Below are 17,334 nucleotides of genomic sequence, written 5' to 3'. Positions count from 1 at the left end.
TGATGTTACAAAAGCGTTTAATTTCAAGGCACACAATGTTCGGTGGAGATAGCAAACATGGACTGCACACAGATCTAAAGCCCTACTGTATGGACGTCTTCATGAAGCATTGCACAAAAACAGTAGAGTAGCATAACTGCACTCTGCACGCTACACAACATAACGCATGATGGGAAAGTGGCAGGACAAACCGATGACCCTTTTTGTCATCAGAGAGAAATACAGGAGAAATTCTGACTCAGAAATTCAATAAATAGTCGGACTGTAGTAATTTTCGGCTGATTTGATGCAACAAATCAAATCATTTTACAAGAGAAAAAAATAAAGCATCCGTCTGTCTATGATTGCAAATTATAACCAGTGTGATCTCACGTTTACTAAAAATGGACTTCATTCGTCAGCGTTTGTTTCTAAGGAACTAGTTTGGTGGGACACAGCTGTGTGCAATCCGCTCATACTGCTGCGTCCTGCTGCCCTGGGTTTAAACACGTTTCTTTGAGCAAGTGCAACAGCGTGAATCCTATGAAAAAAAAAAAAAAAAGCTGAGACGTTGACAGATTTGCATAACTGAAACAAAGTCTTAGGAAGCGTAACACCACCTTTCTGACTAGGACGACAAGCAGGGCACGAATGTATGTACAGTTTGGCCTTTTCAAAGCAATTTGCGACAAGCAAATAAAGTAATGCAAGTGTAATATCATCCATGTAACAACTTCGGTTTAAACACAACAGTGATTCATGTTCACATTTGTTGACAAGACGTCTTGTATCATTGACCAAAGGTGCAGAGTTGACGCAACCGTAGAAACCAGACCAGATCTCTGCTTTGAATCGTTGACCTGGTCTCTGATTACACTTTGTGCACATCAAGTCCAAGATAACTTCTGTATGCCGCTATCTTTGGAATGTGTTGGACTTTGCCAAGGTGGCATTTTAATTGGCACTTGGGTGAGACAGACATTTATAACTCACTCCATTAATGTTTCGCTCCACAACCAGTTTGCAGCGAGTTACAAGGCTTGAGTTCTTACAGCTCACATTGCTCAGTAATCACACATTTGGGAGATTGAAAATGAAAATTGGCATTTGGATTCAACAACTTCATTTTTCACACAGGATATAATGAAAAAAAATAGATAAATAATGATAATATAAATAGCGTGGAATAGAATTATACAACAGTTATAACTTTCCGTTTAAGGAAAATTAGTTAAAATATATCTCTGTAGTGCCCGTTCTTACAAGGGGCACCACTGTTTAAATGTCTTTGGATAGATGTTTAAGATTGTAATGGCAAGTGACCACAGAGGCAGAGATGATTATGACTCTGCCTCCTGGATGTGGACACCCGCTTCAAGGCTCTGAAGAAGCTTCATGTCCCCGGACAGAGACTGTCAAAGTGTCAAAGGGTTTGTCAGAGTGTCCCAGAGAGCAGTAACCTCGACAAAAGACAGCCTGCCTCCGACATCGCCCAGCATGCTCTGAAGTGCGTGATCAGCTAGTTGAGCTAAAAGAAAACACGGGGCATGGAAGCCTTCTTCAAGTAAACAGTGCTGCCCGAGGGCGCCTACAGCAGATGGATGGGCCATTATTCATTGTGACCCTTTCAGCTAGGCGTGGCCCAGCCTTCAATAAATGCAGTTACCGTCTACTTAAACATATAGAAGTCCATGTGAGCCCCACGAATTCAGCAAAACTCCTCCTCGCACATCGCCCCCCCCACCAGCAGGGAGTGTTTGTCGGGCTCACTGAGCACTAGGCTGTTGAGCGAGTGCTTGTCGGAGCGCAGAGAGTTGATGGAGGCTCGGCTGTAGTTGATGAAGCGGTCCAGCAAGCTGAGCTTGGAGGAGGGACGACGGATCTCACCCATGCCAATGTGGACGCTGACGTCGGACAAGCTGCCCTGCTGCCTGCTGTGACCCAGTCTGGCCTCCAGCTTCTCAGCAGTGGGCTTAGTGTAACTACACAACGACAGAGGGAGAAATATACTCAAGAGACGGAAAAACAAAGTGTGCAAAAGATATCCACGAAACACTAAATATCTCATTACCATTTGAGTAGAAGGGACGACAAAACCACAGAGACAGAAGACAGCGCCATCGCAGCAGAGCCCATCCAGGGCTGTAACACCAGACCAATGGGGAGGAACACGCCTGTGGATGGACCAGTTTCAAATGTTACTGTCCTCAAACTAGAGTTGCTGACTGTCACAGTGATGATATAAAATGTAATAAAACCTTATAATCTCGTGGCAGTACCTACCAGCAGCGATAGGAATTCCAACCAGGTTGTAGATGAGAGCAAAGACAAAGTTGATCCTGATCCTCTTGACGGTCTTTTTAGAAAGGTCAATGCTGCCCACCACATCCAGCAGGTCATTCTGCGGTCAGGACAACAACAGAGAGGAAACGAGAACGGTACAAATATTACATGATTTGGGGTTACTAACAAACCGAAAAATGTGTTTAAACCACATTACAGAAAAATCCCGTCAACAGAAAGGTCCGACCTTTAAGATAATCAGTCAACAGCTTTACTCAAGATTTTATTATTTCACAACACGTTGAAAACCCACAAGTTTCTCACCCGCAACAACACGACCGTAGCTCCTCACTACCACTCCTAGTCCGATTTGGCTTTTTGCGACTGTCCACTAAATTTGTTTGCTATCTGCTTAGGTTTCAGATTCGTGGTGAAATTGCAAATGCATATATACCAGTGGTCACAGTAACGTGTTACTCAGGTGCTGATGCTGATTGAGCAACATAACTTGCTCACAAAGGTCATAACTTGCCACTGCTAACGTGCACGTCAATGTGCAGCGCTCCATTTATGTGAGTGATGCTTTCATGTTACTAAAAAGAGACATGAATTCATGAACGAACTCCAACCTTATATTCTTACCCTGATCAACACCACGTCTGCTGCCTCGATGGCCACATCTGTCCCTGTTCCTATGGCGATGCCCACGTCAGCCATGGCCAGAGCAGGCGAGTCGTTAACGCCGTCACCCACCATGGCAACTCTCTTTCCCTCCTGCTGGAGCTGTTCCACTTTGGCCACCTTGTGAGAGGGCAGCACCTCAGCAAACACCTTCTTGATTCCCACCTGGTGGATAAAATGGTAGAAAAAAGCAAACTCAGAAATAAAAACACGACAGGTTTCCATTCAGAGCCTCGACTACACAGTAGTTTTATATCAATGAGTGATATTTTCCTTTCATCAACCTCCTCTGTTTAAATTGTTTTTTTTTAAAGGGCCGATTATAACTCAAAATACTATCACTATATCTAGCAACAAAAATATACAACTAACATCAGCGTCAATCTGCTCTTTTCTTACCTGAGCCGCGATGGCCCGAGCTGTCTTGCTGTTGTCTCCGGTCATCAGCACAACTTCCAGACCCATGCTGGTCAGCGTGTGGACCGCCAGCTCTGCCTCTGGTTTCACTGTGTCTGCTATGGCTATCATAGCACACAGCAGGTCTACGCACAAACAAGACATTTTATCAATAAGGAGAGGATTTTCTCTACATCATTTTTTAGAGAGAAACGTAGCTATAACAGAGTAAATTTCATGTGACGCATAACTACTCACTGTCTACAGCTACTAGAACAGCGGTGCGTCCTCTGCGCTCGTGCTCTATCATGGCTTCATCAATATCAGGTGTGATTTGCAGGCAATTCCTCCTCATCCACTCCCTATTGCCAATCAGGACAACATAGGTGGCGGTCTGTACCAGACCTGCAAAATACAGTTCACACGTGTTAAGACAGTCAGAAAACATAAAAGTGAACAAATCAAAACTTTACTTCAACTACAACAATGTGCTACTGCACTTCCCCCACATACTTAGTGGTTGTGGGTCCATGATGAGCGGATGGGAGCTGGTGGACATGCGGGTGTCACTGATCTGGACGAGGATGCTGTTCCGCTGGTTGTTGTCCTCACTGTCACTGTCCCCCTGCTTCAGCAGAATCTCCGTGTTGCTGACCTGACATCGGACACCACAGCCCGGCACCGCCTGAAAGTCTGTGCACGTGCCGAGAGACTCTGTGCCGAGCTCCTGCACACAAGTGGTAATGGATTTAAAACACTTCTACAAATTTAGGTGAAGTAGATTACCAGTGGTGTACGATTTTCACAAAGTGGAGAGTGAGGGGTTGAATCCGAAGCGATGACCAACCTGCTTGCAGTATTTGGTGATAGCTGCTCCCAGAGGGTGCTCACTGTTGTTCTCAGCTGTACCCACTATGGCCAGCAGGCGGGAGCGAGGCATCTTATTCCCCTCCACCACTATCTTGACTTGGATAACCTTCGGAGCACCATATGTGATGGTCCCAGTCTTGTCAAACATCACCGTCTGGATCTGCACATAAAAGAAGATTATAAAAATTAAAAAATAAAGACCATCTGGCTGGATTTGAAATGTTTTATGGAACATAATTAGTGTAATATGAAGGTGGTTTTGTAACCTCAGACAACAAAACCTTTTAAAATGTGTTTAAATTGACAGTTGGTCCGTTACATAATTGGCCTACTACAGAGCTGTCAGAATATCATCATTAACACACCTTATGCGCCATCTCGAGTGGCTCCCCTCCCTTTATAAGGATGCCATTTTGGGCTCCAACCCCTGTGCCCACCATGACAGCTGTCGGGGTCGCCAAGCCAAGAGAACAGGGACAGGCGATGCATAATACTGTTATGGAGGCCTGGAAGGCAAAGCGAATCACTGCCTCGGCTCTGGAAATGCTCTTGTCGTAACCCTACGGGGAGGAAACTGAGCTGTTAAGTTTTTCTTTCCAACTAACAACAATTACTTTTCCCTTCAGCAAAGAAAAGAAAAATAGCAGTAAGTAGTAGTAAAAAGGAAGAATACCAGATGAAAAGACATTTAGTCATGTGTGATGTTTAAAGCAGACAAAATACTGAGGAACTCACAGGAAAGTACATCTCCACCAGAGAGAAGTCCAAAAACCCAATGACGATCCAGGAGATCAGCGTGACTGCAGATATGCCAACAATGAAAGGCACAAAGTAGCCACTGATCTTATCTGCGTACTGCTGGATCGGAGCCTGAAACACAAAATGTGAAGAGTTAAGCACGCGCAGAGTTTCACCCTCAAAGTTGGTAGATACAGCGCACATCTGAAACCCCAAAATTCACCTTTGAAGTCTGAGCCTCCTCCACCAGTTTGACGATCTGAGACAGCGTGGTGTCCATGCCGACATGTGTAGCACTGACGAGCAGAGAGCCATTCTGGTTAATGGAGCCTGCAATCACCGTGCTGCCGAGCTTCTTTGTCACAGGCATGGCCTCACCTGGAGTCACAAAGCAACAACTGGTCAGACACACTCCAACAGTGTGAGGCAGTAAGAAACAGGAGCCGGTCATCTGCAGTAAATACTGGTGCTCCAGCAGGAATCAAGGCTCAAATGATAACCAATGACCAATGGTTTGTTAGTATTTGAAACTCATTTTTTCATATTTTAAAATTGATTGAATGCAGATACTAACAATGCAAAACATGAACATTAATAATTGTCAAGTTCGACAAGGTTTTGTTTAGCTCCTGCCCAAACTTTAAAACGTCCTGGTTAACCTCAAAGGACGTACGGGACAAATCACTCTCCTTCTCTTCTTATTTTCAGCTCACTTTGTTTTGTTTGCTTTAAAACAGTGGTAGTTTCCAGTTTGTTAGATTGATAACCAATAACGATCTAACAAAAGGAAAATGTAAAAAATAAAAAACTATTACTTACAAACTAACATTTGCACTTTATATTTTTTCATATACTCATTCCTTTGCATTACTGAGCAGATACTTGGTCCTTCACTCGGTGCAACTAACCTGTGATGAGAGACTCGTCTGCCATGGAGTGTCCTTCGATGACCCGCCCATCGACAGGAAACTTCCCTCCAGGAACGATTTTCACCACATCGCCCCGCTGCACCAGCTCAACATCCACCTGCTCCTCACTGGAACACGCATGAATGTCAAACCATGTAAATGTGGCTCACCATCACTGTAGACGTTATCTTACTCAGTAAAGAACAATGTGATGGACGTAAAGCTGACACACTTGGCTTGCTGTTTCAAGGGATGGAAAATCACTTGCAGTGGGTTCATTTAACTTTTGGCTCTGCCATTCTTTTAGCTGAGATTTTAAAGGCAAATATTGATATATGTTGTAATCTAAAACCTTAAAAATAAATGAAAGGTTCTTGTAAACAATGTGAGTGTAGAGAACGAGGAGTACCTGAGAATAGACTTATCACTGCTGAGTTTCACCACTGTGGCCTCAGTAGCTTGTAAAGACATAAGTTTGGACAAAGCCTCGGACGTCTTGCTCTGAAAGGCAGCAAACAAAACCATTTACTTCATCACTGATACACGCTATCGAGATCCTGGATTTCAAAAAGGTTATGTCATAGAAATCAGTAATCATTAAGAGCTAAACCTTAGCTATCTGTTCGAGCCAGCGTCCCAGAGAGATGAAGACAAAGAGCATGGGCGGTGTATCGAAGAATGTGATGGGGTTGACTTTTGCCTTTTCCGCCATGGCCACTAGCAGGACGACCAGCGAGTAGCTGAAGGCGACAGAAGTGGCCAGAACTATCAGCACATCCATGTTGGCAGACTTGTGTTTCACTGCTTTGTAGGCTTGAATGTAGAAGTAGCGGCCTCCAATAAACTGAGGAGAAACAAAGAAAAGTTTGTACTCACTGAACCAAAAACATTTCATTCACACCTTTTTTTTTTTACACAATATCAAGATCATGTTTCCTGGGAATGCAGTTAATCCCTGTGATTTACCTGGACAGGAACACAAAACAGGAAGGAGAGGAAGTTCATGATGGAGAGACCAGGCAGCAGCTGTCTCTCCAGGAACATGGTGGCGTGGTAATGGTTGCGGTCCTCCATCGTAGTGTTGTGTTGATGTGAAGCATTCATCTGGTGGTCCATGATTATCATGTACATCATCATGCCCATCACAGGCACGCAGAAAATCAAGCTCACAAGGAAAGACTTCCTCCACCTCAGGGAGTGAAGACATTTGTGTGTTAGAAATTTATTTCAAATTCTCCTTCATGGGTGGAAAAAGCAACAAATGTATGTTTACATTAGTAATCACGATATAAAGCATTAAGGCACAAATAGTTCATATATATGACTGCGAAACTGTCATTCACACATAAGTACATTTGTACTAGTATGCTTTTAAATACAGTATTTTTGGTAACACTTTACAATAAAGCTACATTAATTAACATTAGTTAATACCATAATTTGCATTAACTAACAGTTAATCAACAATTTTCTAATGTGACTATAATCATATATGTAAGGTACTGATTTATACATTATTTAATAGTTTATAAAGATGTTATTGATAGCGTTCACTTTACCAAAGATAAATCAGATGTGGAAGGAAAGACAATTAAGTGGACAATCATTACCCTTCAATAAACATTTATGGAAAAAAAAAAATCCTCAGTTACTAGCTTAATGGCATACATGTCAATTAATATATTTACCAATCATATACTAATATTAGTTCAAAATTAACATTTAAACCCTTAATAGTTGTTAACAACAGACATTTGTTAAGTTACTTATTTAATTACTGGTAGTAGCTACAAGTAACTGGTAGTTAATGCTAATTAACTGTATTTACTAATGTTAATAGCATCTTTATAAACTATTAAATATGTATAAATCAATACCCAAGTTAACATTGACACCATTAACAAATGATTATAGATACATTAGTTAACTAGTTATTAACATTTGGTTCATGTTTATTGCAGCATGAACTAACTGCTAATTAGTGTTCCCATATTGTGAAATGTTACCCTCTTGTATAGAAGGCAGACACCCAAAATAACGTTTCAAAACATTAGTCCAACTGCAGCTTCCAGGCTTCATTCATAATTTCCCAGACACTAATGGTCCAAGCTGTACAGAGAGAAACTGGTTGCTGGTATAAAGGAGCTGAGTAATGAGGGGCCGTTCCCACCTCTCTTAAAAGCAGGCAGACCTAAAAACTAAGTTGTTTCTACGAAAAGTCGGACAATTGTTTAGTCATCACTTAATAAAAGTAAAAAAGTTCCAGTTAAATAAGTGAACACGCATATCACATGAACAAAGTCAGAACAGTAGAAATGGGTCAAAATTGACAAAGAAGAAAAACTACGCAAAACAAACCAAGAAAAGTCGCTTACTGTTGAATCTCTTTGCTGTGGTCCAGGTGACTGGCAGTGCGGTCCCTCTTTACCAGAGATGCTTCAAATCCTAGGTTCTACAAAATAAAAGTCAAACCTCCATCAAACCTCAAGGTCTTGTGTGATTTATCAGTTCAACCATTAAGAATATTTTCATTAATTCATTGATCTGTATCAATATTAAAAGCAACAAGCAATAATGAACAAATGCATAAATAACAATGGCAGGATTAATACCTCGATCAGCTTGATGATGTCTCGAGGCCCTATAATTTCTGAGTCGTACTTAATGTGTGCTTTGTTGGTTGCCAAGGCAACAGAGGCATATATAATCCCCTTTTCTCTCATAAGGCTGGACTCGATTTTGTGAACACAAGAGGCACACGTCATTCCCCTGACCTGAAAGAGGGTGAAGAGGAGCAGTCAAGTAGATACAGAGACGAAAATATATCCACGAGGGTTTGAAGAGAGGAAGCATCGTGATTGATTTCAACCACTGAAAACGAGGCTGCATGTATGCCTTTACATTGTTCTCAACTATAACTAGTACTAGAAAGGAACATTATGGCTTTCACACAACAGTAACATCAAGTCAATGCTGACTCACCACTAGTTCCAGGTTTCCATCTGAACCTTCATAGTTCTCCATAACGGAGGCGGTGAAGCCGAGCTCTCTCACACACTCGGCGATCTTCCCAGGGTCGATGGCTTCAGGGTTATAACGGACCTCTGCTTTACTGGCCATCAGTGCTACCAGAACAGAGTAGATACCTGCACAACATTGACGATTTTCTCTTTAGTAAATAATGTGAGACACAATGAATCCTGTTTGAAATGAAACTGAAATATTTACGGACCAGGTTCGTTCTTGAGGTTTCGCTCGATGTTCGACACACAGGAAGCACAGGTCATCCCACCAATCTGGATGTAGGACTTCGAGTGTGTCTCTCCGTTGCGTCCCTGGGAGGTTTCTTTGTGCAGGTCACTGTCCAGCTCTTTACCTTTGACAGGTGCTGTACTTGAGGACCTCGACAAAATCGGATCAGGCGCAGGCAGCAGAGAATTGGTCTCTGTATACAAAAATTGTAGCTATTAATGTATTTTTTAATTAATGTAAAGCTAAATGTGCAGGTAGCTATGTTATCTTAACCTTCCACCTCACCCCCCCCCCCCCCATGGCTGTGTTAATGAATAAAAAGAACTTCTACAAAAAGCTATTTGACAGGTAGAGGAACATCTAGAGGCAACACATTTAAGCATTAGAATATCTGCAGCCTTTAATCAAGTGATTATGTGGGTAATTAGTTGACTCCTCTTAATCTATTCTCTTACCAGGCAGGAAGGCATCAAAGCCCATGTCCTCTACGGCCTCCCTCAGCTCCTCTGGTGTGGTCAGGAGGGGATCATACTCAAAGGTGCCCTGGTGATCAGCCAGAGAGACCTGGGCTGACGTCACCCCCTCCCGTTGGGAGAGCATGCCTTCGATGGACTGGACGCAGGAGCTGCATGTCATGCCCTCGATGTGAATATTAACCACAGATGCCAGAGGTTGGGTAAAACAAGGCTGTAAGGCAGCAGGTTTGATCTGGGTTGCTCCTGCAGGCCACGATGATGATGATGATGATGTGGATGGTGATAAGGCAGGCATAGGCGATGTGCAGACAGGACTGAGAGGGCTAGAGGAGCCCCAGGACTGAGTCTTGAAGTTTCCTGGAGGCAGCGCCTCAATCGCCTGCTGCAGCTGAGTCACTGTGATCTTTAGGGGATCATAGCAGATGGAGGCCTTCTCCTTCTCCAGAGAGACCTCCACAGAGGAAACACCAGGCAGCACTGAGATGTTGTCTTGAATGTTGACCTCGCAGGAACGGCAGTGCATGCCTTTCACCCTGAGCAGGACAAGTGTTGTGTCGATGAAGATTTCCGTCTCCTCTGATGTCTCCGATGGCGAAGAAATCGTTGGTTTCTGAGAATCTACAAAACGTTCGATCTCACTGGGGGACAGCTGCAGAGGGCGGGGCTTGGACTTGACCGAGGCCTTGAAGCCAGCCAGGGCAATCTGCTCGATGATGGTTTGGACAGTGATGAGGTAAGGCAGATAGACGAGTGCAGCTTCCTGAGACTCTAAAACAACTGAGGAGAAAAAGTAAATGACAAAGTTAAAATTTAAATACAAAGCATAAAAAAAGGGGAAAGGAATGATTTCACAACAACGGGATGTGACTGTACATAAAAAGAGGAAACATGTTTCCATTTAATAAGGAACATAAAACATTACTTAAATCAGCGCACATTATGCACTTAATCATTATAAAACAAACATGTCATACAAGGTTGGTAGTTTGAGATCCTCAGTCAGAGATATTTTGCCGATCCATGTGCCATAATGCTCTTCTAAAACCAAAGGGGAAGAGGCCTGTGCAGTCACGGCTGTCAGACCTTGTTTTAACCATTTCTTACCATATGTCTGCAAACAAAACTGTGCCAGTTAATACGGATTCAATCTCTTGTTAAAACCTATTTTATTTTGAGATCATTCAGGTGTAGACTTTTTTAATAAGGGGTGATTATTATTACCATTATAAAGCTTTATAATGAGGATTTTATTGAGTCAAGCTTTATAATGAGGATTTTATTGAGCCAAGCTTTATAATGAGGATTTTATTGAGTCAATTTGAAAGACTGTACCTGACTGAATACATAGCACAGGGCTGTCTGTGCATACAGACACTTTAAACACAATGACAACTCTGTACTCGGCAAACATAATCCTATCTGTCTACATGTCTCTCCAAGGAAAGGATTTGATGAGTCATAGTCAAATCCAGCAAAGCAATCTCTCAAAGTTGAACCAACAGATGCACAATAACATGGCATTTCTGATATGACTGATATGCAAAGTGCTACAACACCTCTTCCAGCTCGGACTGTGAAGTTAAACCTGAACATTCGCTTGCAAACAGTTCAAGTACATCACCTTTGATCTTCTCAATCCCTTTCAGTTTTCCGATCTTCCCTTCAATAGTGGTGGTGCAGGAGTGACAGGTCATTCCTTCAATGCACAACTTCAAGAGTGACACCCCGCCCCCCATGGTGTCAGATGGAGACAGGTTTAGGCCTTTTTGCACAGGGCTGCTTGGAGTGGGCATCTCAATAAGTGTTATGCTGGCCACCACCTCACTCAGCTGCTGCGTGGAGGTCAGAGAGGGAACAAAGGTGATGCTGAGACCCATCTGGGGCAGGTCCTCTCTGACATCCAGCACTCCCTGAATTTGTGACAGCTTCTCCAAAGCTTCCTGTTGGGCTGCAGGTGTCAGGCCTAAAGTGAGGATCAGCTGGGTCTCTGTAGAGACCGGCGTGGCTGTGCTGGTCTCTGGTAGGCTTGATTCAAAGCCCATGTCCTCGATGGCCTCTGACAGAGACTCTGGGCTCTGTTGGCTCTGGTCAAATATGACAGTAGCATTCTTCTGCTCTAAAGACACCTACAAAACAAAAGTCAAGTTATGGAAAAATATAAAACAATGCCACATAAGTTTTATTCATAAAATACGGAAAATAAAATCAGTCTAAGCCAAAAAAGCTTAGCTATCAATATCTACTTTAACCTGAGCCTTTTGATCTACTAATAATTAGGCAAGCAACCCTCTAAAATAAAGACGCCGCAGGCAGCTTTCCTTCTTCAATAATACTGTAATTACTTGATGCTGGTTGGTCTGCTTTTTGGCAAAGTGCTGGATTCAATATGTTACTTAATGTCAGCATTCTTAATACAATAAGGTATTGTGTACTCACTTCAGGGTTAAGATACTATACAAGCAAAATGTCCTCCTTACGTGACCACCATACCCACTTCCTTCACTCCCCTTTCCATTTAGTGGCATCGTACCGGGATAATGGGAATATGTCTTGCCTCAATAATGAAACTTTACTGCATTTATACAGCATGTTTTATCAGCATGATGACTCTGAGCTCTCCTTCTTCAGCAAGTAAGAAACATGTGACACATTGCAGGGATCACATGATTCAGCCATAGTGAGTGTGGCTGCCTGCAGGGTTAGCCTTTTTTAGTCTGAGAACGAGAGGTCAATGAATGAAACGATGACTGTTCTACCGAGAAAAATCCATTCCTTTCTCTCAGAACATGTCTATATGGATTAACATTAAATGATCCAGGCACTAAATTATCTTAAGACGCAAATGACATTTCCTGTGGATACAGAGTATATATCGACCTGCTGTCACCATCCTGCAAAGGGCAGAGCACGATCTGCAATGCACTATTGCGTTATCTTCTCATTTAACCTCAGCCTGAGGGGTAAACACACAACAAACAAAACAACAGACCACAACTATTGCAATTAAACCATCTCTCATAGCTACAATAATGTTACTTGGTCACAAATCAGACCAGCAAGTCCTGAGGGTGGAACACTGGGCAGGAACATTTAGTTAATATAATAATGTACACATATCTGTCTTGTCTACTGGGTACAAATAATCTTTTGTAAATCACAGAACGCGCTGTTAAAATGTCTGTGTTTTTCCGTCATTTCAGATCCTGTTTTTAAACTGGAAGTGTCAAGTAAGAAATTTGAAGTAAGCAAATTTCGAGAACAGCACCGCAAAATAGAACAAAACTTGCTGAATGACAATGTAAAAAAAAAAACGTTTTATATAATTGTACGCAAAGACTGCACTTACCTTTATATGTATCACTCCGTTGAGAGACCCAATGCGCTGCTCTATGGACTGGACACATGAGCCACAAGTCATACCCTCCACTCCGACGGAAACCGAACACAGATTCACTTTCTGTGTCATGACTGCTTTGTCTAAAAAAAAAAACAACAAGGGAAGGATGAAATGTATTGTATGACAAACTACTGCACGACTTTGACTTTTAAAATAAAACATAAAGGCAAAGCATCACACAGTCAGAGCAGATAGTGAAAGAGAAAATAAGTTCTTCTTTCAAATGAAACCATGTGACTAAATCAACAACAAAAGATATTTATACATTTTGTAATATTAATGACACTTTGCTTTATTATGAATCAACTCTTTCCTTTTAACGGAAATCAAAAGAGATAGTCAGACATTAACAAATTGTGGGAGATAATTGTTGTAAGTTGTTTTGGAACCTGCAACTTTGAAGCCTCAAAGCTCGCCGCAGCACAGACACAGTTTTCAAAGAAAACACGATATTTTGCCCTTTTAAAAATGGTGAACTGAATCCCTATTGCCATTGCTATATTATGGTTCAAAATTGACTGAGAAACGCATGCCGTGTGCCGTGAAGAAAGACGGGACAAGTCTTCTCTGAAACCAAATAAATTCATGTAACCTGAAACCACTATTTCAACTGTGGATTCAGTGACTCGACAAAAAAAAAAAATATAATCAAAACAAAGCTCATTTGCACAGGATGTACAAGAATGTACAAACTGTTAAACCATTAGGGAGGGTTATTCTGTCTCTATCTTTTTTTTTTTTTTTTTTTTTTTGCTTGTCTTGGTAATCAAACCATTGTTCGCTTGAAACTTAATCTCGATGTAAATCTACATTCACGTCCTTACAAATAACGTACAGTTTAAGGGTGAATGAATAACAGACACCATCATTGTCTTCAAAGCAAAACAACTCGGTTGTCACTTTTCTGTCAGTTTAATGTTTACCTGACACGTGAGTCAGACTCTGGTGGGTTTTGAATGACACTTTTAACACCAATATAAGGCCATCTCGTTATAATACCAGTCACATGGAGGAGAGATCTTTTGATAGGAACTAAAGTCATGTAATAAGTAGATGAGTCAAACACTCCCTGGATCAGTTCACATCTGAGCCACCAAAACAGAACTAATGTTACTTTTGGTGGCTGATTTTCATTATTTTTTTTTAATCATACTCACGTATTTAAAATAACACAGCTGACAGTAAACTATCTTTAGGGCTCAATAACAACTAAAACTACAACAGTAGTTGAAACAGTGACCTGTCCACCGCTTGTTGCTTTAAACAAGGCTTCATCTGTTTAAAGTCAGCAGAGGTCTCAACAAGAAATCTTCCCTTGGCTTGCCGGACAAAACGCGTAGTCTCTTAAAACTTCGGCTCGTGTAATATTTAGTGTGAAAACAAATGTGAAACTCTTCCCTCAACTGTTCACCGAGAAGCAACCAGTTAGCTTTCAACCGACTTAACGTCGGCTGTCAGACTGAGGCTAAACTACGGTAGCAAGCTGAGCTAGCGTCTTCCCTTCATCCTACGTAACAGTCAACAAGACGGACACGTCGCAGCATCGCGGTGAACGAGAGGTACGACGAAGAGTGACGGATTAAGAGTCTCCTACCTTTGTTATCGAAGAAGCGCGCTGTCTGGAGCTGTTGTTGTTTCTTCTCTTCATGCCGACGTGACTGACGGTTGCACTCTCTTACGTCATTGCCAAAGGGGGCGGAGCTCCGTACGGGAAGTCAACGGGGAGGGTGAGAGGGTTTTTTTGCCCTGAGCTGTGCTTCTCAGGCTGCGTTTCCTCCACGTTGTGCGCAGCCGTCACCACTCCCAACAGTTACCATCCTGTATGTAAACCGTTTGGACTTTTACTTAGATTTTAAAATATTGACGTAATTTCTAATAGATTTAAGGCAGTGGATTTTCCAAATCGTTTGCCAAAGGCTTCAGCGTATAGGAAGGAGGTGTGAGCCTAACACGCATCACTCAGGGCGTACAATTCAAGTTGTTTACGGGATTTATTTTTTAAGCAGGCCCCTCTCCTTGACTCCTTTGTGCCCCTGACTAGTTATTGTCGCCCTGCCATTTTCCCTGCTTACTGCATTGGTGGAAAGTAACTAAATACAATTACTCTAGAGTTTAAAAGTACTTGTACTTTACTCGGGTATTTCCACTTAATGCTACTTTATATTTCTCCTCCACTATAGTTCAAAGGGAATTATTGTAGCTGGCTTTCTGCTCCACTACATGACAGCTTTAGTAACTTTTTACTGTACAGATCAATATGTTATACCTAAAATATATGATCATTTGCTATATTTGCATCAATATACATCATGACAACATTAAAATGCTGCTCACGTGTCAATAAAGTAATAGCGTAGGCCTACCAGTAATTCGTTTAGGTTATGATAAATAAAACACTAAACTGGACCATTTTGCATAATGATTACTTTTCCTTTTGGTAGCTTTTACTTAAGTAAGATTTTGAATACAAAACTTCTACTTATAGGCTAATTGAGTATTTTTTTTTCATTGTGGTATTGCTACTATTACTTAAGTAAAATATCTGGATACTACTTCCACCCCTGGCTTCCTGTGTGGTCAGGAATCACAATGAGTCTTTAAAATCTGATGCAGGACCTCTGTTCATGTGAGAAACTTGAAGCAACCTCACACTGTGTTACAGTTTTATAAATTGATACTGGTTGTCATAGAGGCACTTTGAATACAGGTATATTATTTAGAAATATATTTAATGTTTCTGTTGACTGGGATAGCCCCAGTCAGTCATGTGTGCCTCTTTGTAGTCATTAGATTTCTATTTATAGTTGTTATATGTCGGTAGTCATTTTGCATCTATGTAATTTTATGTCTGTTTGAAGTTGTTTTGTACCTTTTATGTCTCTTTCAACTACAAACACTTTGTTTCCCTCTGTAGTTGTTTTGTGTCTTCAGTCACTTATTGACTTTTTAAATGAAAATGGTATCAGCCCCTCCAGACATATTTAATCCAGAGACCCTCTGACACTTTGAGCTTTTAGTCCTTTTCAGTCATCCATCCATGCCTCTGATGGAGTCCGCTGCTACTCCACACAACAACTCAGTGTCAATACACACACTACTCCAACTGGAAAACACACAAGGACAAAAGTCAGTAAATGGACAAAAGTTCACACCATCAGGCAGTGACAAGTAGCATAAGGCGTGTGAGCTTCTGCTGTCCAGGTATAAAATACAACCTGGCTATATATGTAAGAACAAAACCATTTTATATTGTCATTTAGGATGGGGTTGAAATAACAATCTACGACAAAAGTAAAATAGCTGCACAGTGTGTAATGATGTAGTAGTCCTCCTGGTCGGTGTGCAACATCCTCCAGATGCATACACATCCGTTACCAAACAACTGGTGATGGTCAATGGAAACAGAAACAATAGACAAACCAGTATTTTCAAGCTGAAAGACATAATATTTACCACGTCACCAAAATCTGTCATAGCAGAAATAGTGTATGAAATACAATCTGACATGATGAGGGTTTTTACATTCATGACAGACTCCAGATTTACCCATCTGGATGTTTTGAGTCAACTTTGCTGTCTAAATATGCAGTATAAGTGAGAGACTAAGTCTGAGAAAAGCACCTTGATCTTACCAAACTGCATAGCAAAGGCCATCAAATTACTTTTTTCAAATAATTTCACATAACATTGCAATAATAAGATCGACTGATACATATGCTTTTGGTCTGATATTTAAGAAACATTGCTCTATTTAATAAATGAGTTAAGACAAACAGATCAACAATCCTTATTCATTTGAATTACAGTATGTTTCACCAGAGAATTATCAATGTTATCGTTTTTCATTACAACCAGTTTTCAATATATTCTTAGCTTAGCTTACTGTATTCAGCACAATGAATGTTGTCTGTACTTGTCAGAGCAACATGTATACTTACAATACATACTGTCTCTACATCTTATGTAGCTTTTAGTAAATGTATTAAACATTTAATATGTAAAAGTTTAATATTCCAGGGGGAACAAACAGATGTCGTGTTTACGTGGTGTATTTCCCTGTGTTTTTAATGATTATTTTCCCAAGATCACTCTCTCTCACACACACTTTGACACACTGACCTATTTTCTCAGTACACGTGCACAGCAGCTTGTGTTCATGGATCAGGGCAACAATAACACGCACACACAAACGCAGTGACCACACACTATGGTGGATAAATTAGTCAAAGTAAAGGTACATTGTCTCTAATAGGGAGAAGTATAAACACATCTGTCCCCAGTTGATGTAGATCTACTAATCTATTTTTCTGTATGCATGATGGTGGCGGGAGATGCAGCTGAGCAGATCCATGTT

At 41.3% G+C, this 17,334-nt stretch overlaps 1 protein-coding gene across 1 annotated transcript; it reads right to left on the bottom strand.

Moving 5' to 3' along the window:
• atp7a (ATPase copper transporting alpha) lies at positions 1-14,653 on the bottom strand. Its single transcript, XM_069697068.1, has 23 exons — positions 14,575-14,653; positions 12,930-13,060; positions 11,205-11,709; positions 9,563-10,360; positions 9,088-9,300; positions 8,838-9,001; positions 8,468-8,629; positions 8,231-8,307; positions 6,822-7,044; positions 6,466-6,699; positions 6,265-6,356; positions 5,856-5,983; positions 5,171-5,325; positions 4,945-5,079; positions 4,575-4,769; positions 4,187-4,369; positions 3,853-4,066; positions 3,598-3,744; positions 3,343-3,485; positions 2,905-3,108; positions 2,263-2,380; positions 2,051-2,153; positions 1-1,961 (listed from the first exon to the last, which is right to left on the bottom strand). The coding sequence occupies exons 2-23, from the start codon at positions 13,047-13,049 to the stop codon at positions 1,688-1,690; spliced, it is 4,587 nt and encodes a 1,528-aa protein (XP_069553169.1). The 5' UTR covers positions 13,050-13,060; positions 14,575-14,653; the 3' UTR covers positions 1-1,687.
• Between the last annotated feature and the right edge of the window lie 2,681 nt (positions 14,654-17,334).

Source organism: Brachyistius frenatus, unplaced genomic scaffold (assembly GCF_029030835.1).
Source record: "Brachyistius frenatus isolate BFR_SWC_R1_liver_20210118 unplaced genomic scaffold, ASM2903083v1 Contig_22, whole genome shotgun sequence".
Lineage (NCBI taxonomy): Eukaryota > Metazoa > Chordata > Actinopteri > Embiotocidae > Brachyistius > Brachyistius frenatus.
The sequence above is the reverse complement of the archived record's forward strand: the minus strand, read 5'-3'. Positions and strand labels throughout refer to the sequence as shown.

Excerpts from the sequence above, each read along its gene's own strand:
- atp7a (XM_069697068.1), bottom strand. The coding sequence starts at position 13,049 with ATGACACAGAAAGTGAATCTGTGTTCGGTTTCCGTCGGAGTGGAGGGT. Across the intron at positions 4,770-4,944 it reads TGGTGGAGATGTACTTTCCT|GGTTACGACAAGAGCATTTC; the intron begins GTGAGTTCCTCA and ends TCCTCCCCGTAG. Across the intron at positions 3,109-3,342 it reads CTCGGGCCATCGCGGCTCAG|GTGGGAATCAAGAAGGTGTT; the intron begins GTAAGAAAAGAG and ends TTTATCCACCAG.